This window comes from Miniopterus natalensis, chromosome 19 (genome assembly GCF_054644295.1).
Source record: "Miniopterus natalensis isolate mMinNat1 chromosome 19, mMinNat1.hap1, whole genome shotgun sequence".
NCBI lineage: Eukaryota > Metazoa > Chordata > Mammalia > Chiroptera > Miniopteridae > Miniopterus > Miniopterus natalensis.
In genome coordinates, this window is record NC_142099.1 from 24,691,299 (window position 1) to 24,717,083 (window position 25,785).

The following is a 25,785-nucleotide window of genomic DNA, read 5'->3' on the forward strand; positions in this document are numbered from 1 at the left end:
AAACATTGATTTGTTGTTACACTTGTTTATACATTCATTGGTTGATTCTTGTATGTGTCCTGACCGGGGATCAGACCCTAAACCTTGGTGTATCAGGGCGATGCTCTAACCAACTGGGCCCATTAGGGTTCCTCTCGGCGTTGGACATCCTGTGCATTTTGACAAATGTGTAATGACATATCCACAGGGTAAGCTTTCTGAGGGTCAAGTCTGGTTTTGAATGCACTGATTTGCTGCCATTTCAAATGGCATCCAGTCAGCATATACTCTCACTCCCAGGGAAGCTGAATATAATAGGGTCCCTGTTCCCAGAAACCCTAGAGTTTAAAGAATAGGACAAACAAGCAGCAAAGGAAGGGGGGGAACAGCCTGTGCTGAGGTACAGAAACAGGAAAGCACGTAGAATTTTCAGGGAAAGGCAGAGTTCAGTTTGTACCGATCCGTTTGTGTGTGTGTGTGGAGGGGTCATGGCGGGGAGGGTAGGAGAGTGGAAGGGCTGGCGGGAGTCCGTATTTGAAGGTTTTCATGTATCTGGACAGGGACTTTTAGCTAGACCCTATAGGATATTGTTTCCAACATGTGTCACAAAAATAATTAAAATAATCGCCACCTTTTCATGTGCTACCTGTTGTGCTGAGCACCTTCCATTTGTCAACTCATTTAATTCTCATAACAAGTCTGTGGCTCCTCTTGCTATCCCCATTTTACAGACGTGGGACCACAGTATGGGGCGACCTGCCCGCTTTCACTGGGCTGGCTCAAACCCAGGCAGGCTGAGGCCACCACTCTAATTCCCAGGGATGTGTAGAGGCAGAAAAGGGGCCGTGGTAAATGCTGTGGGAAACACTCTTGTAAATTCTATAGATTAAAAAAAATGTGTTAAGTTCAGTGTTTCACAGTTCTTTTGGTTTTCTATTAAATACTCTCTGAGTTGTTTGGCGAGTAAAACACTGCTGTGAAATGGAAAGCCATCCAAGGATTTCCTGACCCTGTCAGACGATAGTGGCATTTGCCGTATTTTATAGCCTGCTTAATCTCGTCCACGTATGTTTGTATGTGCAGTAGACTAAAATAATCTACACTGATTAAGAATCGATTGAAAAGTAGTCTGTTCCGGAGATTTCTGGTCTTTGAATTTGTATTGCTCTTTGTCTTTGTAAGGCTAATAATGTGAAATCTTATTGGCTTAATATCAGTTTTTTGAGGGAAATTGACACCAATGTCTGTTTTCTAGACATAGAGATTGCAGGTGAAATAATATCCCCAGTCTTAACTTGTAAGTCTTGGTCTTTTTGCATACTCAGAAAGATGTTTTTTTGGCTATGAAATTTGCTTCTTGGATCTATGTTACTCGGCAATTTCTTTTCTTATACTTTTACGAAGAGAATGGGTAGGAAAATGAAGATGGTGTGGTTGGTAATTATAGATGTGTCAGCTCTGGAAATCCCAGACCTACCTAGAGTAGAGGTTGATTGCACACAAGTTGTTTTTTTACAATTATCCAACTGATGTACAGTGGCTTATTTTCCAAAGCCCTTGGAATGTGATTGCATGATGTGCCGTTTCAGTCTGCCTGTACATCTTTAGAAGTATTTTCCATGCCTCATGAAAGTTTTAGTGCTTTATGTAATTTCTGTGTATTTTATGTGGAGGCATACCAATGCTCTGTTTCTGATTTTACAACTGAAATACTGGGTACTGCAGGCAACCCATTACAACTTCATGCAAAATATTTTAAACTTTTGCTTCTGGATGATTAACTCTTCAGAATGCTTGAGATAAGATCATGGACTTAATCCCTAGTAATTGCCAAGACTGTGTTTGTAACCCTTACAAATAGCATTAAAGCTGTGCCATTGGTAGTAAAACTGGGGGGAAAACCCCCCAAGAAATCTTTTCCTATTAATAGCCAGTGTGGTGGGGGGATAACACCATCTCTGCAAATAAATGAACATGAATAAAAAATGCTCCAGACTGGACCTGGCTGGTGTGGCTCAGTTGGTTGAACGTAATACCATGCACTGAAAGGTCGCTGGTTCAATTCCGGATCAGGGCACATACCCGGGTCCCTGGTGGGGGTGCATACATTGGAGGCAACCAATCGATGCTTCTCTTTCACATTGATGTTTCTCTGTCTCTCTCCCTCTCTCTAAAAGTCAATAAAAACATATTTTAAAAAACACACAAAACTCTCCAGACTGTTTTTACAGACCCTTATCCACTACAGTCTTTCATGACACCAAAGGAGAGATCTTACTTTGATACTAAAGTATTCACACACCACTCTGCCCCTGATGCGTATTTTTGAATGCATGCGTACACGTTTGCTTCCTCTGTTAAAATGCAAAACTCCAAACGAAGCAAACCAGGAAACTTCTCATGAAAATGCCACTTTAGTGCAGCGCCCCTGCGTTGTTTCTTGGTGCATTTCTACTAACCGATTCAGAGTAACTGGTTTAGTAACTGGTTCCTCTCTCCCTGGGAGCTGGTTCTTCTGTCTTCTTTTCTCATCATGGGCAATGAACTCATTGCAGAATTCAGGGCACCAGAGCTGTTTTCCAAAGAAAACTAAAATGAAACGGGAGTGATAGCTCACCCAGAGGTATGGTGAGGATGAGACTGACCTGGCTTAGGTTGGGTGCCTCTGAGATAAACCAAACAAGTCTTCCCCGCATTTACTTGGGCAACACAGTGGGATCCTTTTGATCTTGGAGGAGCTGGTTTCTCACTGGAATCATCCACCACGCTCTCCTCAACTGTGTGGCGGTGTTTAGCAGTGAGGCTCAGCTTCCAGAATTCAGATGGAGTTTAAATTGGCAAGTCAGCTGTGAACAGGCCTGGTGTGGTCCCAGCTGGGCCTGATGGGAACAGGGGACCCTTGGCTAACACACAGGAAGTTGGCTGGTGCACATGTTAGTTTAAGTGAGCTGTTAGGTTCTGATTGCATTTCCTGTGTGGCAGAATAAACGCGCTGCACCGTAAACTCGAATAGAGCAGGGTAAGAACTCTGAGATGGGTTTTCTCCTCTGCTGAGTACCCCAGACACAGATATAGCTGGAGGAGGAATGAGGGCGGTGGGGTGGGAATGGAGAAGGTAACTTTGGACACAGCTTCACAGAACAGTGTGGGGATGGGGAGCTCATGAATGGACTTTGCTTCCTACTTGATAACTGAATTCAGCACTTCTAAAATTAGGTTGTTCTGGCTATGAGTAGGTAGAAACTGTGTCCACTAGGTTACCTGTCTAATCCAATTCTACCCTGCATTGGAAACCCCATATTTTGAGTAGTTCCCTAATTTTTTTATTGGGTAAATGCATAATGAATCACCCTGAAATATCCTGTGTCCTATGGGAAAGGCTATGTCACAACAACAAAATCTTATGCTATGAGTTAGGGATGCTTTTGCATTAGAAGTGGTTTGCCTTGTTATTTAGAGCTCTGTACTACCAATGATGGCTCAAGTCTGTTTCCTTGCATGATTTCTATTGCACCCTGTCACCCCCCCTTTCAATGTATGCACCAGTGTGGGCATTTATCTGTGCATGCGTGTGGGTGCGTATGTGTACTCTATGGAATATTCCTTCTCAGGGTTTTTGGGGGGGCAAAGATCAGGTCGGGTTTAATGATTGGGTGGGTGGGAATGAGAAAAAGAAATTTAAAATACTGGCCTTTAAAGCATGGGAGTAGTAAAAAAAATTTTTTTTTTTTAATTTTCTTTTGAAAAATTAACCGTAGAATGTTTATGCAGTTACTGTGGGCCCTTTATAATTTGGATGTTACTAATTTGAGTGAATGTTATAATTTGAATGAAGTAAGGCCCATAAAATTATACCCCCAAATGTCAAGACTACTTTTAGTGAAAGATAATAAATCATGGTCGGTCTGTTAAGTAACCGTCAGGTTTGCCCCCCCTTTCTCCACCCAGGCTTATAAAAGGGCTCTTTTCCAACTAAAATAATTATTGCATAGCACATTACTGTTTACATATATTACCTCATTTATTATATGCAAACTCACTGCTGGCCATCCCAAATACCCTTCTACGGCACTGTGCTCCTTAAAGGAATTCAGTATAATGCAGAACCAACCGCCTTGGCTCCTTTCCCAGTTTATTAAGTACCCAGGTTACCTCATTTTATGAGCCTACATCACAGATCCCCTAGCACAGCATCTGAGTGATGTTTCAGGGCTCTACCAGCACCTACAATGAGACTCTCAAGAAAATCCTGGGGAGGCACTGCTTTGTGACTATTATTTTTTCTTATACCTTTTAGATGTTTGTGTTATTGATAGGCTTTCCGGCTTGACTTTTGCTTACCTTTTCCTGTTTGGTTCCAGATAACCTCTGTTTTCCAACCCTCTGGTTCATGGGGATGATAGTAGTGCTGATGAACAAAGTTCTTGAGGCTTGCCTGCTTTAGTCCCTGACGATGGTGCTGGTGGAAGCAGCATCAGCAGCAACCAAAGGCACCACTCATGAAGTGGTTACTTAACAGGCGCCCCCCCCCCCCCCCGCACAGTTGATAGGCATCACCTCATTTACACCCTGTAATCAGCACCCCCATTTTACAGATGAAGAAGCTCTGAAACGCGAGGAGGTGCAGTAACTTGGCCTCAGTCGCTGAGGCAGGGAGTGCAAGAGCTGGGAGATGAGCTGACTTCAAAGCCTGCTTCCTTTGAACTCGGCCACATTTCACTTCCTCTATGTCATCAGGCACACTGGAACAGCTCGTGGACTCCCCGGAGCTGGGAAAGGAACAACAGGCTCGGGATTCACTCAGGCCAGTTTGTCTGAGTTGATAGAAATAGAACCTTGGCTCTGTTTGTTGGCATTTCATTGCTCGAGAAATACATAGACTTCTGGTGTAAAAAGGCCCTTTGGGACATCGTGGAGGAAAGCGATCGGATTGCTGCCCCCATCTGAATGTATCATTTAAAAATATCCTGTAGACTGTTTGGGTCTGTAGCTGTACGGCGGCAAGGACGTATCTGGTTTTCTAGTAAAGTCAGAGGCAGAACTTTCCGGCAGGTTTTGGTAGCGTGCGGCGTGGTCGATCCACGGTATCGAAGCGGGGGCAGCCAGCTGGCGGGGGAACATCTGCACAGGAATGCCTTTGGAAATTAGACATTGTCCTGAAAACATTCTTTTGAAGGCAGGTTTCCAGGTGTGCTGCAAAGCATTCAAGGCTATAATTGAAATATGAAAGAGTGCTTCAAAAGCAGTGATCTATTTTTTGGCGATTGTTGTGCTAATCCTGAAATCTGAGCATTAATTAATATGAAGACAGGATTGGATGCCTCAGAGCACCTGTTTAAATCATTGCGCACGTCGTTCTAAACTAAACTGGGTGAGGCTTCAAGTCCAAGGGTGAGAATCTCACTTTCATCTATCAAATCCCACCATAATCAGCCAAGAACAGCCACGGGGGCGGGGGGCGGGGGGCTGTGGCAGCTGGAAAGAGGAGACCCTTCCAGTCTGAAAGCTTCATATGGGAGAGGTTTGCTGCAGTTCATGTATAATAAAATGATCAAGGTGATGGTTTGTAAAGGACTCCATTAAAGGTCAAAAGGAGTGAATTTGTTTTCAGTTAAAAACTGGTCTTGGATGAAAATATTCTACACTGTGGAAGCTTTCATTTGCTAGAAGGTTTTGTCTTAGGAGTTGAGTAAGTAATCAGTCACTTTGCAGCAGGCGTGAGAACTGTGTTTATCTTTGCCAGCATACTCCATGTGAGATCACGAGGCACCCAGAAACCACAGCAAAGTCAGCCTTGAGATCTGAGGGGAAAAGTCGGCACGGTCCCCGCCCTGCCCCACCCCCTTTACCTGACATGGGTGCGTCGGTGCCCACATAGACAAACAGTAGCAGTGGGTGTGGATGCTGCCTCTGGATACTCGGAGTAGATCACAGTATTGTGTCCATGTGGTTTCTTTTTAACTTGTCCCACAGTCAGAAAGTAAAAGCTGAATGCTCGTGTACAGGCTGAGAACCGAAGGTGATGGGAGGCCCAGGAGCCTGGTCTCCTGTGTGGTCTTGGGAAGGCCCTTGCAAGCATGCACTGATGTTGTTTTGCGCTTTTATCTAGACGCACTACTTTGGCCTCTGGTTTCTCAGCAAGAGCCAGCAAGCACGATGGGTGGAGCTGGAGAAACCTCTGAAGAAACATCTGGACAAATTTGCTAATGAGCCTCTGCTTTTCTTCGGAGTCATGTTCTATGTGCCAAATGTGTCATGGCTTCAGCAAGAGGCCACGAGGTAGGTGCATTTTTCCTGCATTCCATGTAAGGGTGTGGATGAGCGGTGTGGCTTCGGATGAAGTAGAGGAGCTGGTTGATTAGGGGTGTGTGTGCGTGTGTGTGTGTGTGTGTGTGTAGTGGGGGAGAGGGTGCCATAGATGGGGATTCTTTACCAGTTGCTTTTCAGCTTTAGGATATTTGTTTGAATCCGTGTAGTTAACTCTGGCAATTCCCTGCAAGGCTCATAAGACAGCAGTGATCCTGAGTCAGGGAGAATTTCGTGTCTAGCAGCATGGAAGCATTAGTTGAAGACTAATGGGGAAAATACGCTAGAATCGAATACAGAAGTGAACCATCTATTTACTGTTTAGTCCACTCCTTCCCTCAAAATGTCCCCAAACAAAATGTACCTTCAGACTTTGGATTTGAGGATTGAGAAGTAGCTGAAGATGGGAGCAGATGTGAGGAAAACGTTGAGAGGACAAGAGTTTTGATTGTCCGAGGTTGACCAAGAGGAGGCAGGAAGCCATGGGAGAAGGGAGACCCACTGGGGATTGGTCCCATCCTTCTGCTCATTGGCTGCTTAACCTTGGAGAGAATCACCTTCCGTCTTTGAAATATTTCCCCCTGATCTGTACAGAGAAAGATTTTGATAAGTTCCTCAAGCTCTGATAGCCTGCGATTCTATGAATGAAACAAATACACTTTTGTTGGTGTTAGTATATAGTTCACTTATTGGTAAGAGTTTTCCATTAAAATGTCCTGGACGGGGGTGTCTCCTCATCAAATAATTATTTGCAGTAATAAGGGAATTGCTTAAACTCTCTGATTTTTGCTTTTTCGCCGGGTTGTGCCATTCAGAGTGCGTGGGATGCAGTGCCAGCGACCTGTTGAAACAAGGGAACAAGCAGCATTGGACTTGATTATTGCATGTGTAGTTTCTTAGATTTTAACTTTCTGAAACGGCATGTAGTTGAAATTTTTACATACATTTTGAGGTAATAGCTGCCATCCTCTTTTTTTTTTTTTTTTTTTTTAAATACTCTTGTTAAATAGGTGGCATTTCTGTAAACAGAGGCCACAAGACAGCTCACGGTCTGACCCAGGAAACCTGTGTTTGGTCTTCGAGGTGTCATTCATTCGAAGCAGTTGGTTGTATACAGTCGTCCATTGTTTTCAAGTTATTTCACTTATCTAAGTCCTTTCTGTACAAGAGATGATTTATGCCTCAAAAGTGGATGATTTCCGCTGGCTTTTGAGTCCTCGCCGAGTTCTTGACACAGTTAGGAACACAGCATTAGGTTAATACGTACTTGCCCATCTGTGGCTCTCAGACTGTTAACTGCAAGGCAGTGAGTAACAAGAATGAAACGGGCTATAAATGAAGGCAATTCGGAAGAAAAGGCATCCGTGAGAAGAACATGAAGTGTTGTTACTTTAGACAGACTTATTCCGTAAGGCCTGCTGTTGGGGAAGAGGGGTTGAAATGGGGAGGGACTCAGATATTGTGCTTCATGAAGTTAAAGGAATCAGGTCGTTTAGAAAAATGAAGACTTGAGAGGGTGCGGTAGCTGCCCTCGGATATTTGAAGACCTGCGGGGAAGCAATTCTGTGTCCCCTCTGGAATACAAAGTGGGGCTGATAATGAGTGAAGTGCAAGGAATTTAGAAACTTTGGTTACTTGGCTTTACATAGGGACACGATTTCTAATAGTTAAGCCCATATAAAAGTGGAACAAGCAGACCTATAAAAGGGCAAGAGCCCCGGGTCTGGAAGTGCTGGCACAGAGTGGATAGCTGCGTGGTGTCCCATGGAGGAGAGCGCCATATGGGGTAGGAGGTTGGAATAGACCAGGTGCTTAATCAGACCAGGACCTGCTATATCATAATTACCTGGAGTATTTATTATAAATACAGGTTCTAGGGCTGTACCCAAAGTCTGAATTGGAATGTCTAAGGCTGAGGATTAGGGGGATGTATTGTATTGTTTAAAATAAATAATATTCCCCAGGTGGTCCTGATGTTCGTCTTTCCTTGGGAATCAATACACTAGTTAACCTCTAAAGCTCTTTATAGTTTTAGATTTTCCAGGTAAGCACAATTAATGTTGCATTATTTGCATTCATAAGCCGAAACAAAGCAAAAAGTGTTTAGATCTGCAAATGTGAGGTAAAGAGTAAGAATTTTTGACGGTGGTGGTGATTGAGGCTGGGGGTTAGGATACACTGCTTTCCCTTTCCTTTAGAATTTCTTTGTGCTCAGTCCTCTGGATCCATTTAAGATGAAGTTTGATCAGGAGGGGCAGAGTGTTTTCTAACACTGGATTCTGAAGCAAACTCGGTTACCATCATTTGCTCAGGAAAAACTAACAAAGAAAATAATGTAAAACTTCGAAGGACATTTTTAGACTTAAACATTGGAACTAAACTATGTAGATTTCAGGTATAACCTTCTTTTTATGGTAAAGGATGTTTAAAGTTAGGAGCTGGGTTTGCACGAGGAGGGGTGTGTGTGTGTGTGTGTGTGTGTGTGTGGGCACTGCAGGAATTTTTGTTGCCCCCAGGGGCCTTAAACTGGAATGTGCCAAGGGATGTCAGAGCAAATCAAAGACTTAACCTGGGGAGATGGAGAAATAAGAGAGAAAGGTATTGTAAGTGAAGAAAGGAAAATTTATAGAGGGAGAAGGAAAGAGAAACGGACCAAGATACACTTGGGAAGGTTAAGGGCCACCAGCAATGACTCAGGTGTGACTCAGTGAGACCTTCCGTGGGTGGTAGGCACATAGCCTAGAGCATAAAGGAGACTTGGTTTGGACAGAATCCCATTTTTAAATGCTCAGCGTTTCTGGGTTTGATGTTGTAGACACATAGATGAGTTGAATTCAAGGTGAAGAATGCTGGTCAGAGTCATGAGGAGCCTCTCTGGGTTGGGGGAGGGAAAGCTGAGCAGTCTTGGGAGGTCTGAGAAGCATCTGGGGTCCCATCTGAACGCTGAGACGGTCTTCCAGGCAGAGCAGCCGAGGAGAAGCAGTGTCGGTGGGGCGGGATTCCAGAGGAGTGGCTCACAAGGAGGCGGGTCAGTGACTAACTCTGCAGCCATCCCTGCTACCCGATGCTAGCCGAGTCACCCAGGCCTCTCAGGTGGGAGATGGGCTTTGGCGTCTCAGAGCACCTGGGATCTGCCGTGTCTGACACCAAACAGTTAGTCTTTGTGATGCCCACAGAGTGAGGTATTTGCATAGATTAGAAATAGAAATCTGTCTTTCACTGTGGGCAAAAGCGCTGGAGGAGGCAACCATTCAGCCATCTGTGCTTAAGAAATAAGCCTTTGTCTGGAGCCAACCAAACTTGTTTTTACCCAACACATGTTTGCAATGGTTTGGCTACTTCTCTTTGAGAGTGAAACAGGTTCTATAGCACTAGTCAGGACCAGCCGTTTCTTCTCTCTGAAGAATGACAGAGTTTAGAATTAAACTGTTTGTTAGTTTGATGTGTGTGTGAACCCATATATATGAAGACACCTGGGGGTGAAAGGAAGATATATTTAAAAGGCATGTATTTCATTTCTTATCCCGAGACAAACCCATCCTTGAAAACTTGCAGATTAATAGACTGTACAGCCCTAGCTGGTATTGTTCAGTGGTTAGAGCATTGCTCCACCACCCCTCTCACCAAAGGGTCTTGGGTTTGATTCCTGGTCAAGGGCATGTATCCGGGTTGCAGGTTCAATCCCTGGCACAGTTGGGGCATGTGCAGGAGGCAACCAATCGATGTGTCTCTCTCACATCAATGTTTCTCTCTCTCTCTCTCTCTTTCTCTCTCTCCCTCTCTCCCTCCCTTCTCCCTCCTTCCTTTCCACTCTCTCTAAAAATCAACGGAAAATATATCCTCAGATGAGTATTAACAACAACAACAAAATAGACTATACAGAACAACACTGTAAAAATTCATGAATGTTGTCGGCTGCAAACTGTTTTAGAAGGCAATGGACTTTATTAAAATGATCAAGTCCAGATATTTTTTGAATTAGAAAATCAAGCAGCTTTGTTTTTTTGACACTAATTTTGACTCACTGTGTCTCATCTCATCTCCTGCATGTAACTTGTGAAGAACAAATCTCTTCATAAGTGAGGGAAGTCAGCCAAGACACAGCCATTGCATTGGGGGAGAAATGGGCAACTCAGGCCCTCGTTTTAGGTGATTATTGAAGAAGACAAAAGGTATAAAAGGAGAATACACAGAGGAGTACACACAGAAGGAACAAACGTCTGCCATTCTTGCAGAAGTGTGAAGGAACTGGCGGAAAGGACACCCTCGTAGACAGATGGAGGAGGCGTCATGAAACCATAGGAATTAAAACGATTAAGACGAAAGCTTGTTAACCCCACTCCACACTGTAAGACATATTACCTTGGGGCTTTAAAAGTGTTAGTTTCCCCCCAAACCTTTGGTTAAAATGACTCAAGGGAAGGGGCCATCATTTTTTTTTTCCATTTCGCTCTGCTTCTCATACCCCTTTCTGCCAATTTTTCTCTTCAGCGCAGGGACTCAGGAGCTCATCTTCCCCTGACTCAAAGGAAAGATTTTTGTAATGTGTTTTAATCATTTGCATAGCAACAGGCTCACTATAAACACATGGTTTTCAGCTTTTTCTGGACACAGAAAGTAAAGAGATGGCTTGTGAGAGGTGGAGAAATTCTTAGTCAAACAGAAGGATACTTAATAATAGCAAGGGGAAGCCAGGGAACTCCTGGCCAAGATCACTGCTTTTAGTTTAGCTCTGGGGTTTTTCCAAGTCTTTCTCCAGTGAGGAAGTCCCTCTTGAGGTTTTTTTCCCTAACACTAAAGAGAAAACTTTTCAACGAAAAAGCAATTTCTGAAGAGGGAATTTAGGTTTCAGAAGTTTAAGCTGCTGACCCTATGTGTGCATGGTTTGAAAAAATTTAATGCTGGGACATTTTCCTTTTACCAAAATGTGTTTGTCTTTGCATTACTCACTGTGGAATGGTATGTTTGCTTAGTGCAGAGGAGCTTTTAATTGTTCCATTGAGGTCAGATAACCGTTCCTTCTTTTCCAGGGTGGCTTTGCAGCCTGTAGTTCAGGTGGGGCTGTCTACCCTCCTCGTGGGGAGGCTCTGTATGTAACTAAAGCTATGGAACCATTGCTGTACCCAGCACAGCCACTCCGCACTCTAAGGACAGTCCCAGCCCACTGTCGTGCACCTGGCCAAAACTCCTGGGCTGTGGGACCTGTCCCAGGCTCCCTCCACCCAGTGGGAGCTACCTCTGTGTTTTCTGTACATCTCCCAGCTTCTCTAAAGTGAGACTCTATGCTAGTCTGCTGGGTTGAACTGCCTAGCACTTATTTCTGGGAAGACTTAAAAAATACTTAATCTCTGTATGGGATTGTATGGGGACATTCTTCAGGGTTAAGTAAATGTCCTTCCTGTCTGGGAAGAACTCACTGGTAAGGTTTCTTTCCTTACCAGTTGAAAACTGCCCTGTGTAGGCACTGTAAAGAGGGTAAGTTCGTCTTTTTGTGATGGTGAATGACAAAGGAGTTAGGCTCTTACATTTTTAGACTGTGATAGGGGCCCCTTTTCTTCCAATTACACTTTTGGGCCAATAGCTTATATTTATGTTTATATATATTTACATAATTTATATTTATATAATTTATATTTATATTTATTTATAATTTTAATCCTTACCCAAGGATATGCTTTATTGATTTCTGGAGAGGGAGGAAGGGAGAGAGAGAAACATGGATCAGTTGCCTACTGTATGCACCCTTACCTGGGATCAAACCCACAACCTTTTGGTTCATGGGACAACACTCCAACCAGCTGAACCGCACAGCCAGGGCCCAGTGGCATATTGATGGTCAAGTCAGACCAGGTGAAGCCTAACATCTCCATAAAGTCCAAAAGAGTGTTTTGATTTTTTTTTAAAACTAGGTTTCAGGATGTAGTTGCATTGACCTTTCAAATGTCTTTCTTACAAACACCAGTGCTTTCCCCATGGAAACTCTTGCCATCTGCCTCGACTGCTGTTGGAAGTAAGTCAGTGTCCAACCAGTGGTTAGTGTCTCTTTTAAAAGCTCTAATTATGGTAATGTTGCCATTTCCTTTTACAGCACCATTTATTTTGTTCCTCCAGTTCTTTGAGTTCTTTTATTATTTTGAAATGCCATTTTAATGGCTATTTAAAGTGTCCCCATGGGCTGGGAAATAGGGACGCCCTTCCAGTCCCATGTCAGAGGCCGCCTGAGTTCCCTGGATAATAGAATTCGCTGAGAATCGCAGAACCTCCTCCTGAACAGCTCCAGCTGGTGAATGGGAACTTGTTCTCTCTCTGTTGATGATTGAGGGCACAGTTGCTCCTGCCAGATAGTTGAGATATTTTAAGACGCTGTTGATACTGGGATTTAATCTCAAACATTATTCTGTGTGGTTAATGTAATGTATGATGAGATGACGGAGGAAAATGGCTGTGTGTAACCAACTGAGCAATCTTGGAGGCAAGAAGAATTGCTTTCCCAAAAGGAGTCTGGATGGTGAAAATGTTAGCTGCCGTTCACACGGTTTTTTATTTCAACCTTTATTAAGCATGTTAGGCATTTTGCTGGTCAGTAGGAGGGTAAGAATGAACAGATCTCAGCTGCTCCCCCAAAGATCTGTATCTCTGAGCAGCTATTTCATTTCCGTGTGTTTGGTTTATTGGAGATTTATTTGAGTCGTCCTTAAAGGTTACTGAAACCAAGGAACCTGGCAGGTGTCTTCCAGGACCAGGACCTGGACCAGCTCTACGGGCTGGTGACCTGTGCGGTTAGTTGCACAGGGCCTTCTGCTCAGAAGGGCCCAGAACTTGGCTTAATGCTCTGCTGTTGCCCTCTTGGCATTCTTAATAATTTTTGCGCAATAGGCCCTACATTTTTATTTTTCACTGGACTCTGCAAAGTATGGTGCCAGTCCTGCCCAGGACAGCCTCCTCCGTTCCCTCCGCTCATGCACCTCTGCTTGTTTTGTTGTTACCATGTGAGTTGCTCTCAGCTGGGTGGATCTGCATCCGTGCGATGGGTGTGATCAAAGAGAAGAGGTAAATACAGAAAGCCTGCAGGGGAACAAAAATAAAATGTTCACTATCTATGCAAATATGAAGACAGATGTGTGGCCTTGGTAACCATTTCTGCTCCTGGACCTGACTCACTGGAACATCCTCCAGAGTCTGGGGAGCTGTTACAAAGTCAGTGTAATCTCCTTTAGGGAAGCTCGTTGTTCAGCTTTTCTCAGTCCTCAGCTAGGATTTCCCCGTGTCTTACCGTGAAAAAGAGGACCCCGCAGAGTTTACACCTGTCTTAATTAAATCAAGAGCACTCCTGAGTGCCGTGCCTACTTCATTGTGCAAGTCTTCCCAATGCAGGGGGCTGCTTCTCGTCACCCCAGGAAAAACATACAGTTTGCAAGATATGCAGGGAGGTAGTTACGTAGGCACTAGAGCAGTGAGGTATAGACAGATAAAACAAAGTTAACCTTTAAGCATAGCTTGACTGTTTATTATTCTTTCCCTTTAGGGAGAGGAAACAAATAGTAAAACAATCAGTATTCTTTAGTAATATCAGCTGACATTACTGTTCAGGTAGGTGTCCTGTAAATGAAGGAAAAACTCAGAATTTCAAAAGGAAATACATCAGGGGCATAATTTATGTTTCAGAGGGAGCCTTCGTGGAATGTTAGGGTTCTCTAATGCATCTGACATTTGACCTTCACCCTTTATAAGGCAAGATATGCTTCTGTATGTTTTAATTAGTAAAGCCAAGTTTATAAAAAAATAGGGGAAGCCGTACTTCCGAAAACACCTTTTGCCTTCAAAGTGTTAAAATTATCTCGTTTTTAATCAGATGGTTCATGTTACTGGTGTTCGATGATCTATTCTGGACTTCTCAAAAGCAAACAAGAATCTGTGGAGCCAACAATCTCTGAAGGCCAGCAATTTCTTAAGCCAGGGTGTTAGTTTTATCCTTGTGTATTCCTTGATTTTCAAAGATTCATTCATTCGTTTATTCATTCGCTCATTCATTGATTCCAAGTGATTCAACATTTGACCCATGAAATGGTAAAGGCTTGTAGTAGAGCATGGATTAAAATTTTAGGTTATTCTATTTACTCAGAAGCTGAGTACCACACGATGATCCCACAGGGCAGTGTTTACCTTCAGCCCAGGGGTGGGGAGAGGGGAAAAACAAACAGAAGCTGTGGGAAGAGGTGTTTTGTCACGTCAGAGCACGCCAGCTGTGCTTCCTGAAGCTTTAGAAGACATCCATTCCTTATAAGGGATTCTTAGGATTTGGAGGGGTGTCATTATAATGGGTGGCAATGTTAATTTCAATAACGGATTTTTGAAAAACACACACCACCTTGTGGGGAGAGGGAGGCACGGGAAATAGATGCTCTAGGATTCTTGGCTGCCTGTCGTTCCTGGAGTCTCAGTGCTGGGACCTGGAGTTGGGCGCGGGGGGCGGTGGGGACGGAGGAGGAGATGGATAGCTGTGCTGTGTGTTCCCACGTTACACTGGTCCCCAGCGCCTGAGCAGAGCAGGAGCCAGGACACACAGAGTCCCTTTCTGCGCTTTATGGTGTGGCTGTTGTCTGACCCAACGCAAGGCCTGACCCTCCCCAGCTTGAGGATATTTCGATTCTCTGAGGTGCTGTGGGAGAGCTACCTTAATGATGGCAGTGGCTGGCATATCCTCAGTGATTTTCAGTCCTCACTAATACCCTAGGAAGTGGGCACTATTTTTATTGTCTTTAAAAAGGATTGTTTTGCCTGGCCGGTGTGGTTCAGTGGTTGAACATCTTCCTAGGACCCAGGAGATCGCGGTTCAGTTCCCGGTCAGGGCACATGCCCGGGTCGCGGGCTCAGTCCCCAGTCAGGGGCATGCAGGAGGCAGCCAGTCAACGACTCCCTCATCATAGATGTTTCTGTCTCTCCCTCTCCCTTCTCTCTGAAATCAATAAAGACTTTTTTTTTTTTTTTAAAAAAAGGAAGGAAATTTTTAAAAAAGATTGTTTTTTCTCATAGAAGTTTTACTACTCACAAGTGGAGATTTCATCTGTTAAATGAATTACTTTGCCAGAGAAATACATCCCCTCCTGCGCCCCTTCCCCAGCTTTACCAGAGTAGCAAGTTTAAGCTCTGTTGACATGTGAGCAGAGAAATTCAGAGGACTAGAGTACCTGGAAAGCCAGATATTATAAACTGGTCCCACGAGGGCTGATGCTGGTCCATAGGTGGCTTTGTTTCACCTGGACCGTTTTTAAAGAACTGAGTTTGGATGCTTCATAGACAAACACATACAGTCCAGTTTGCCCCAGTTCCCAACTCCCCACAGCCTTACAGTCGGCAGCATTCACACCTGCACGTTACTGCCAGCCCTGCGGGCACTTAGGTGGTGACCTCTGACACTTACACTTTCGAATAACTCCAAGTGCTTCTCAGTGCTGGACCAGCCCATCCCTGGCTGGCTCCATTAGATTGATGCCACTCAGCCACTCACAAGAGACTGTAGAGGGTGCAGCTGGATGTATCATTTCTCTTTAGTTCTTGTTTGAAAACATCGTTTCTATGTAAAATCACTGGAGTGCCCAGTGACATGTCCCTGTACTTTATGCGGCAGAGACGTGGCTCAGGTTTTTCAGATTTTCTCTGAATTTCTTTCAATATCTGCATCATATCTGATTACCCATGAAAAGTTCCATCCACCAGAAAGGTACCAAATGCCCTGTAGGCAAAAAAACCCCAAACAAACCCCCAAAACCAAAAACAAAATCTCCAAAACCTAACATGCCCCAAATCCTAAGCAAACACAGCCTCTTTGAGGAAGCACAGTTTGCTGCCTATCAAACAGATTAAGCTTTACTTTAAGTTTTTTCTGTATGGACATGGAACACCACAGATTACAGAGGCCAGTTGCTTTATTTTACAGATAAAGAAACTGAGAACCAGGGAGTTAAAGGGACTTTGCCCATAGTCACACAGCCGCTTAGTGACAGAAGCCTGGCTCTTAAGCCAGTACTAGAATGGTTTTAAGTGAACCACGCCTGCGATGTGGGAGAGCCCATGGATACGATTTATTGCAACTTCCAAAAAGCCTTTGCCGGTCCTCCCCTCCCCCCCCCTGCGACACCAAAGGAGACACTGTGGAATTGGAAGAGATGAGTTTTGTCAAAGGGAAGGAAGTAGTTTAGACAAGAAACAAAGGGTAGGGGGAAACAGGCACTTCTTTGAACAGTCTTTAAATAGTGAGTATTATGTGGAGATTGGAACTCAGATGGGTTTTATTTAACATGTTTATCAGTGAGCTGCAGCCCTGGGCACACAGTGAAAGTGCCAAGCTTTCAGATGACACTAAGCCCTTTAGAGGCCTAGAGAATGGAGACATTGGAAATACACAGTGGAAAGGTGTCGGCAAGTGTCAGGTTCCTAGGCGTGACTATGGAAGAAGGATACTGCTTTCTGATGTAGTTGGTGAAAGTAGAGGAGTCGTCATAGAGGGGACGTGTTGCAACGTGTTCGAGCCGAACTCCCCTTCAGGGTCAGCCTGTCAATCTTGTGCTGCCCCTGGGAGAGGGAGTAGAGGCTTCTCCAGCATAAAAGTGTGTTACAGTTTTTCAGAACCAAGCCCAGCAAAATTTTTTTTTTTTTAATATATCTTTATTGATTTCAGAGAGAGGAAAGGAGAGGGAGAGAGAGATAGAAACATCGATGAAAGAGCCATTGATCGGCTGCCTCCTGCACGCCCCCAACTGGGGATCGAGCCTGCAACCCGGGCGTGTGCCCGGACCGGGAATCGAACCCCGATCACCTGGATCCTAGGTTGACGCTCAACCGCTGAGCCACACTCGGCCGGGCCCAGCAAATTTTACATAAGTTTAACTAAAAGTGCAAGTCAGACACATGATGCTTTAATAGAAAATCATGGAGATGATGTAACGTTAGAAACAAACGTTTTTGGCCAGGACGTATGTTTGGAAGAAGGTAGAAGACATTTGCGATGATAACGAAAGAGAGAAATCCATAGATCTGAGGAAAGCTCACAAAGGTCAGTAATTTGGATCTTTGAAATCAATGGCCAACTGTGAAGAGATGGATACTGATGGGAAAATTTGAATGCAAGTTATGTACCTGCTAGAGTATGTTGTCTGTTTGGAATGATGGATGGAGAGCCTGCAAAGAACAGTTATTCATCCTAATTGTCAAGGGAAATAACAGCTAGGAATAAAATACAGTTCAAAAACAAAACTCTGCTATGGTAGGAGCACAGCCTTGACGTGAGAAGACCTGGCTCTTGGTATTTGTTTCTTGGTCAGGCTCTGTAGACTCCCCCAAACTCATCATTTGTGTTATAGTAAATCAGGAGAACATACTAGCATAGCTATTAATAAGGATTAATTCAGAAAGCACCTATCACAGTAGGTAATCAAATAATGTTTGTTTTTTAAATACAAACGACACACTAGAAGGTATTGGGGAAATTGGCACATTCCTCAGGCAGCTGTGCAGGTAGGCGTGTGTCACCTGTTGGAAGGCTCACCCCTGGCTGTCGCTAACTGAAAAGGTCCGGTGCAAGAGCATTTTGGGAAGTAGTGCAGCCTGCCGCGTGGGGACATTGCAGTGCCACCCAGGGGCTCAGTACATAGTGGGTGATTAGCAGACCCAAATCACTGTAAATCCTGTTTTAGTAGGAATTCTAGCGAGTACAAAATTGATGCTGACTCACGAGTTCCAGAAATAAAAAAATTGCCCTCAAGAGACAAAGGATTTGAGGATGTTGATGACTTCAGATTTGCCCCTTTTTCTGTCAGGCACTTCCCAAAGATGAAATTGCAAAAACGAATTTAAGCAAAAAACTTTAGTTGGAAAAATTAATTTGTGGTTCTCATAAGCATGTCTTCCCCAAGGAGGTTCCCTGCCCTCACGCCAGTCCCATCCCAGGGCGCAGATCCAGCCCAGAGGGCCCAGGCTGGTCCTGCTTTATTGAGGCGGTCAGGTGAGAGCGAGGAAACAGGGTAAGGCAGGCCCGGCCACCAGCCTCCAGATGGCCAGGGCAGCTGGTCAGGGTCTCGAAGCCAGGTCAGCTGCAGCAGGAGAGGCCGGGCCGACCTGACGCTAATCTTGCAGGATTTATAACTTGAAGAAGGGTGTAGTCTGAGGAAGGTAAACAGATTCCAGGGAAAGATTATTGAAGGAGATGATGGCCTTTTGGTAAGTGATGGTTATGAAAGGAAAAACAGCTTAAGAAATTGGGAGCCCTTTGATTCTTTAGGTGTGGTCCTTAATCTGCATGTATCAGAATTGCCTGTGGCAGTCTTTAGAAAGGCAGTTTCTGGTACTCTGCTCCTGACTTCCAGAATCAAATCTGGTTTTAATCAGTGCCACAGGTGATTCTTACCCTTAGGTTTGGTTCAGTGGAATGCAACTGCATCCTGGTGTTCTTTCAGCTACAGCTGGTGTTTGATGTTAGGAAACAGATGTTATAGACGCTTAGGGTGGATTTTGAGGAACTGGGAAGGAATGAAAGAATTGCAAAGTAGGTAGAATACATCGTCATGGGTGGGGGGCGTGGAATGAAGAAAACGGAGAACACAAGGTTCTGCAGGGATTTTGGCCAGGTTGTATTTTCTCTATTCAGAATATATTATTTAAACCTTTTAGTGAAACTTTAATAATGCATAATAGATTATAAGTAATACAATATATGTTTATATACATATATGTAAACTTAGGGTATATGTTTATTGTACAAGAATTTAGCATCATGTGCATCCTTAATAAAGAAGTAATAACAACTGACTGAATGATACTCCTCTAGGACCCTGAGATCTTCAATGAGACCTTTTCCTCTCGTCCCCCCAGGCTTTGAAATTGTACATTTAATTTTAGATTTTAAAACATGAGAATTTTTCAAAACTGAGAATTCCATATACAGATTTCAGTAATTCTCTTTCCATTGTCCGATTTGTCCATTTCTACTGCATTTAGGTAAATGTAAGATGAAACGATAGGTAAATTGAGAAACAATAATAAAATTTCAGCCAAATAAAATTCCAAAGTTGTGAAAACATTAAGGTTTCTTTTCATGATCAGTTTTGTGTTTTTTTTTAAAGACATTTTTTTAGATTGCTTCATGGAATCCTTGACTCCAACTACTAATGAGAAGCACAGTATGTTTTAAGAAAAATTTCAAAACAGAAAAGCTCATTTCTGGGTAACAGGTATTTTAATTTTCCAAGCAAACTTCTGTGACCACCTTCTTACTATAAGTTGAGAGATTTTTGTGTTGAAATGCATGCACACACACATACCCATGATTTAATGCGCTCCCTCTTGTGAGGACTATGAAAGGCATTATCCTGAGAGCTAATATATTCTGATAATTTTTCCAAAATATGTCCCACTTTTATTTTTAAAAATTTGGCTTGGAAATAGTTTATCCACAGGAAGTTGGAAAATACCAGATATAGGAAGGCTATATTCTTTACACCTGGTTGATTTTTAAAAGAGCATCCCAAATTATTTAACTATTATACCCTAAAGTAGGCACTTTTCCTTTCTGATTGAATATGATTATTTGCTAGTTTGTAACATTGTATAATTATAACTACAATACAATTCGAAATCTGTTTAGACATTTGAAGCACTGTAGGAGAAGACTGTTGAATTGAATTAGAAAGAGTCGTCCTGTGGTACCTACGTTTTGCCTGGACACACACACACACACACACACACACACACACCCCCCTCACCCTGAAACATTTTACCCCACTTTCCCCTTGACCCAATTTGGATTAAAGAGCATTAAAGTAAATGAGAGAATAAGTCTAGCTTTTGATCATGGGGAATGAAATATCTGTGTGTATTTAATTGTCTAAAGTCATGTTTGCTAATATTTTGAAGGGGGCTCATTTGAGCATTGTACAGATTCTCCTCTTAAGTTCTCATTTAAGAAGCACGGAACTTTGCAATGATAAAGGACATTACAAGTCATTAACTCTGATGTGTCCTTAAAGAAACCAGCTTGATCAGAGCTCAAGCAAAGAAGCCCATGGGTCTGCTTCTGGCTTGGCTTCCCATGCTCACTTCCTTCACTTAACGCATTCCAGCCACCGCTCCACTCTTGCCCCTTCACTGCTGCATAATATTCCACTACAGGAGTTTACTACACTTTACACATTCTGTTGTTGAAGGTCATTGGATTGTTTCCATTTTGGAGCTGTTGTGAACTGTGCTGCAGTTTACATTTCTAGTACGTGTATTATGAACATTCTAGTATATATCCCATGGACATTCTTGCACATGGCTTTGACGAGTGTACTCACTTCTGCTGAGTATGTTTTACCCAGCAGTTCTCCAAGATTTTTATTACTCCCAGAAAAATAAAAAGCAAATTTTAAGACTGAAACATCTTAGGTACTTGACCTCGGTTTCGTTTGCTCCATATATTGAATTCATTATTTATGTTTGAGGGCCTTAGGACACATCCGTAAACATAAAAGCAAGTACTCTGGCACTTGCTCAGCTGGGAGTATTGATCTTTCCTAATATTTACAGTAATGATGACTACTAACATTGATTGAGGACTTACTGTATGGCAGGTCATCATTCTAAGCTCTTTATATGTAGTATGTCATTTAGTCCTTACAACAACTCTTAGAGGTAGTGCCATTATTTTTTTTCTGATTTCACGGAATAGGAAACAGGCACAGAGTGGTGGAGTAATTTGCCCAGGATCACCACATGAGTAAGTGACAGAGCTGTAATTCAGACTCACACGCTGTGGCTCCAGAATCCACACACACTGACCACTGTGCTGCACCACTTTCCATGTAAACCCGTTCCAGCCTCCTGCTGCTCCTGCTTTCTGCTTGCTTCCCTCTGGCCCGAAATACAGGGGCGTGGGGGAGAGCACAGGCTTTTCAGTCACTCAGACTTGGATTTGAGTTCTAGCTCTCTGTGTGCCCTTGGGTGGGTTATTTATCCTTCCTGAGACTCAGTTTCTTTATGAGCAGAAGGCCCTTCTGAGGATTAAACTGGTTAGTAGATGGAAAAGCATGCTTTGTAGTGCCTGGCACTATTATTATCTGGCCTCCTGATGTGTATCTCTACTATCCATCTGTTTATTGGGCTGTACGTACCAACTCTGAGCATCCTTTTTAAGGGTGGTTGTTTCATCATTTTCTGTTTATCAGAAATGTTTAATGGCTTACTGTTGCCTAGAAGGCGAAGACCAACATTCAGAGCCTTTGAAGCATTGCAGGCCTTTATCTCCCTCCTGCCTTCCACTTCCTTCCACAAACCCTTCTTACCTGTCGGACCAGTCTTTTCAGTGCTGCTTGACACCCTGGGTGTTGGCCCTTCCTCTGTTCCTCGCCAGTACTTGAAGTATCTCCCTGTTTTTTTCTGCTTTCTGCCTTGGAAGCCCCCTCTGCCTTTGAGACTCATCTCTGGGCATTCATTCAACGCGTTATTTGCTAAGTATAAGGCACATTATAAAATGCAGAGCGGCACTCCTGCCCCGAAGGGTTTTCCAGTCTGTTAGGGGAAAGTAGATGGTGACTTACAAAAGGCTGAACTTCAGGCTGCACTGGCTTCTTTGACGTTCTTCAGGACCCCACCACACGCTCTCCTGCAGGCCCTTGTATCTGCCAAACTAGAACATTCTTTCCCCAAATACCCACGTGGCCAGCTCCTCACTTCCTTCACATCTCAGCTCAGCGTTCGTTTTGTCAGAGAGACCCTGCTTGACCACCTCTCACTTTGTTACTCTCCATACCTCTTATCTGATTTTGTCTCAGTAAACTTAATTATAGACTTAATTATTGCTTGGTATCCCCACTGGAATGTAAGTTCCTTGACTAGGGTTTTTTTAGTTCACTGCTGTATCCCCAGGGCCCAGAACAACTTGGGTGTAGCAGGTGCTCCCTAAGTTTTATAGAATGGATGAAGAAATAATTGAATGTATTTACTAGTATATTTCTAATATTTTACTAGCCAGTTGGGTCTAAGTTGGTTTAGCTTGTAAGAGGTTAAAAAATCATCACAGTAAGAGAATTTGACAGCTTTTTAAATGATTTCTAACCAATAGATTTTGTGCTGCTTTCATGAACACATTAAAATAAATATAGGAGGCCATGTATTTTCTGCAGTCATGATTTTAAGGAGAAGCCTACTGAGCTTTTTGTTTAAGGGGGAATTTTTTCTATAGGAATCGTGTCCTCTGAGCGTGGCCCTGTGCCTAGTATAGCCATTGACTGTCCAGAACTGGTATCCTCTCTTGGTTTTGTGCCTCTGAGTTCTTGGTTCCAAAGGAGGCCTGTGACGTGTCCCTACTCTGGTTTCTACTCTGGTTTCTAATGAGATCCTATGAACTTCTTAGACACAGAACAAAAAGGAAGAGTGTGTTTATAGCAGCCTTCTCCATAAAACGGAGGTAATAAGGCATTTTCTGTCATGTGGGGATTGCAGCCCGCTGCTTGGCAATCTGCATTCCTTGTCCCCATACCTACACAGTGGGCTTCCTTCTACCTGTATGTATAGTCCATTGTCACTGTGGGTCATCATTTTCTTCCCTAGGAGATTGCTCTTTCCACCTTAAAGCTGACTATGGGTTGTGGGTTGTAAAGGATTGCCCTGTAGAGACTGGGGCAGTTAGAGAAGTGCAATTTTGAAAGAAGAAAGGACTTCTAAAATTATTTAAACTTGCACTCAACAAAAGGGGATCTAGTCCTTTAATCCTAGAGCCTGGAAGGGCTTCGGAAGGAAGAATTGTAGGGAGACATTTTCCATGCCTGAGACTACCAAGCACAGTTTTGGCAGAAATCACAGCCTAGGAAGACGCTGGATTCTAGGGCAGGGAGATGTTTGCTCGTTTGCTACTTTATCTTCGGCGTTTGTGTCTACACTTGATGTCCTCAACTGCTTTTAAAGATTCCGTTAAAGGAAAGTATTCATTTCCAGCAGTAAAAATTCAGAAAGTGGTCAGCGAATTCATGTTGTAATGTGTTTACAACCTTCTAGTTCATTTCTTCCTTCCAGTTTCTCCTTGGAGATTTATGCTCCAGACTTATAGAAACTACAGACAGTGCCAATTCACTACACAGGCCCATGTTGCCATGAAAGGGCCTTTGACTAAAATCAGAAGACTTGGCAAGTCACCTTGCCTCTCCCAGCCCCCGCTTCCTCTCCGGTAGGTGGGAAATTGTAGTGATTCTCTTAAAGGGTTGTTGCGAATATGAAAGGACATGAATTGTGACCCATGAAAAGACTTGGAAAACAACTCCAAAAATGGAAAGCGCTGTTATTATTAAGGATTATTGAATCTTCTGGTTTCTTAACACCTAGAGAAATTGATTAAAATCTCAATTGTGGAGAATTCAAGTCCGCCAGGCCTTGGGTAGACACCTGGTGTGTTTTTATTATTTCCTCTAAGGTTCCCCTCAGCCAGTCTGTAATTAACTGGCTGTACATAAGGCCACATCATGTACGGCTGCCATGGTGTAATGTAAACGTAACAATGCTCTAATGGAAACATACAGTGAAGACCTACTGTGTGCTAGAGGTTGAGGGGGAATACAGAACAAAAGAAGCCTTTAAAATAGCCAAGGAAGCAAAAATAGACATACATAATTAAACAAATTGCTTCATCAATACCATGTCAGAGTTAAGAAATGCAGTGGGAACTCAGAGGATGGAATGAATTATTCCAATTTGGTGGCTGGAGAAAGACATTTTATTATGTAGTACCTGGAGTTTAGGTGATTTGGGGACCACCCCTCCCCCTTGCTGAGTCCAGTATTGTTCTATGCCAACTCTTTGGGTGGCTAACTTCCAAAAAAGCATTCTTTTTACCCACTGGGTTTCTTTGAGCCAGTAAATGATCATAATACTTTCGGTGTAGTTACCAAGTCTGGGGTCATCTACTGGGTCGTGAATTATTGAACAAAAAGGGGTGGTCCATGCCCTCAAGATATGTATGGGCTGATAGAAATGGGTGGGCCTATGCTAGAAATATATAACGTTTGCAATATTGAAGTGCTATGATGGAAAGAGGTTGAACGTGGCGGACAGAAAGTAGAGTGGGGTGGGGTGGGCAGTTGTCTCATGACAAGTCAATCCTATGGAAATTAAGGTCATCCAGCAAGTTCTTAAAGTGTCTTCTTTATTTCTGACTTTAGGGCAGAAATTGCAGCTATTTTGCTATTTCTGATGAATATCCCATTTAGCTAATTAGTTTGTGTGTGTTTTCTGTCCATGCTTTAAAAGATTCTTTTGATATTTTTCCTTCTATCAGTCCTTAGACATTTTTGAGCCATGAATATGAGAAAATGTATGTTTAGTGACTAAGAGAGCATGGGACAAGTGGGTGCCTGCAGAGTTTAAGCATTAAAGCCTAAAACCCAAGTGATTAAAAGATTTAAAACTTTGCCCTAGCTGGTTTGGCTCAGTGGTCAGAGCGTTGGCCTCTGGGTTCAATTCCAGCCAAGGGCACGTACCTCTGTTGCAGGCTTGATCCCGGCCTCGGTCGGGGTGCGTGCGAGAGTCAACCAGTCGATGTGTCTCTCTCACATCGACGTGCCCCCCCCCCCCCCCCCACTGCCTTCCACTCTCTCTGAAAAGCAATGGAAAGAATATCCTCAGGTGAGGATTAAAAATAAGATATTTAAAACTTAGATTGGACAGTAAGTAAAAACAATAGCCAGAGTATAACATTAGATTTGGCTAGCTCTTAGCCAAAACTTGGGTGGGGTCCTGGTTTCCATGCTAGAGATGCTGGAGGGAAAGATGTAGACAGATGGTTGTTCATGTGGAGCACCAAGGTCAGAGTCCAAAGACAGGATGGACCAAAGACAGGTAAAGGATTCTCAGCCCATCACGGCACAGAAGACAAGTCACAATCAGTGACATATCATTCCTTTCCAACATTTATCTTAGACCGCAGGTGCTCACTGCCGGAAGATGTTCCCTTGGCCTGGCTTGTCACGTGCCTTCTGGCCAATATATAGACTCTTAGGCTTTTTCTTGAGTCCAGTAGACTGTCGCTTTCCTTTTGTAAGAGCTGAAGAAGGCCTCCTGTTTGTGCTGTCCTGCTCTGATGGTAGGAAAGTGGCTTGACGAAGATAGAATCCGACTACCCAGTGGTCTCCCCATTCATCTCCATTCATCCTGAGTTTTTGGTCACCACCAGCAATCAGATACCTTGTGTATCTAACCATCTGGCTTAATACAAACTGGGAACTTCTATTTCTATCATAGTCTCTAAAGATACATAATTGATTAATGATTTTAACTCCACCATTCATTCGTCGAACATTTGTTAAGCCCACAGTATTTCCTGCTCATTTCTAGGTTATCATCGACAAAAGAAGTGGCTTTAAAAAAAACACACAATTATTGATTGATTGATTTTAGAGACACAGAGGAAGGGAGAGAAAAAAAACATCAATATGTTGTTCTGCTTATTTATGCATTCATTGGTTTGATTCTTGTATG

The 25,785-nt window shown here is 43.3% G+C and overlaps 1 protein-coding gene across 2 annotated transcripts in view; it reads left to right on the plus strand.

Annotated features, from left to right (window-relative positions):
• Window positions 1–25,785, plus strand: part of PTPN14 (protein tyrosine phosphatase non-receptor type 14) — a 147,485-nt gene that overhangs the window by 62,894 nt on the left and 58,806 nt on the right. For both annotated transcript variants that reach the window (XM_087827908.1, XM_087827907.1), the window contains one exon: window positions 6,089–6,258. In XM_087827908.1, the coding sequence (XP_087684034.1) occupies window positions 6,089–6,258 (170 nt within the window). The remainder of the gene's footprint in view (window positions 1–6,088; window positions 6,259–25,785) is intronic.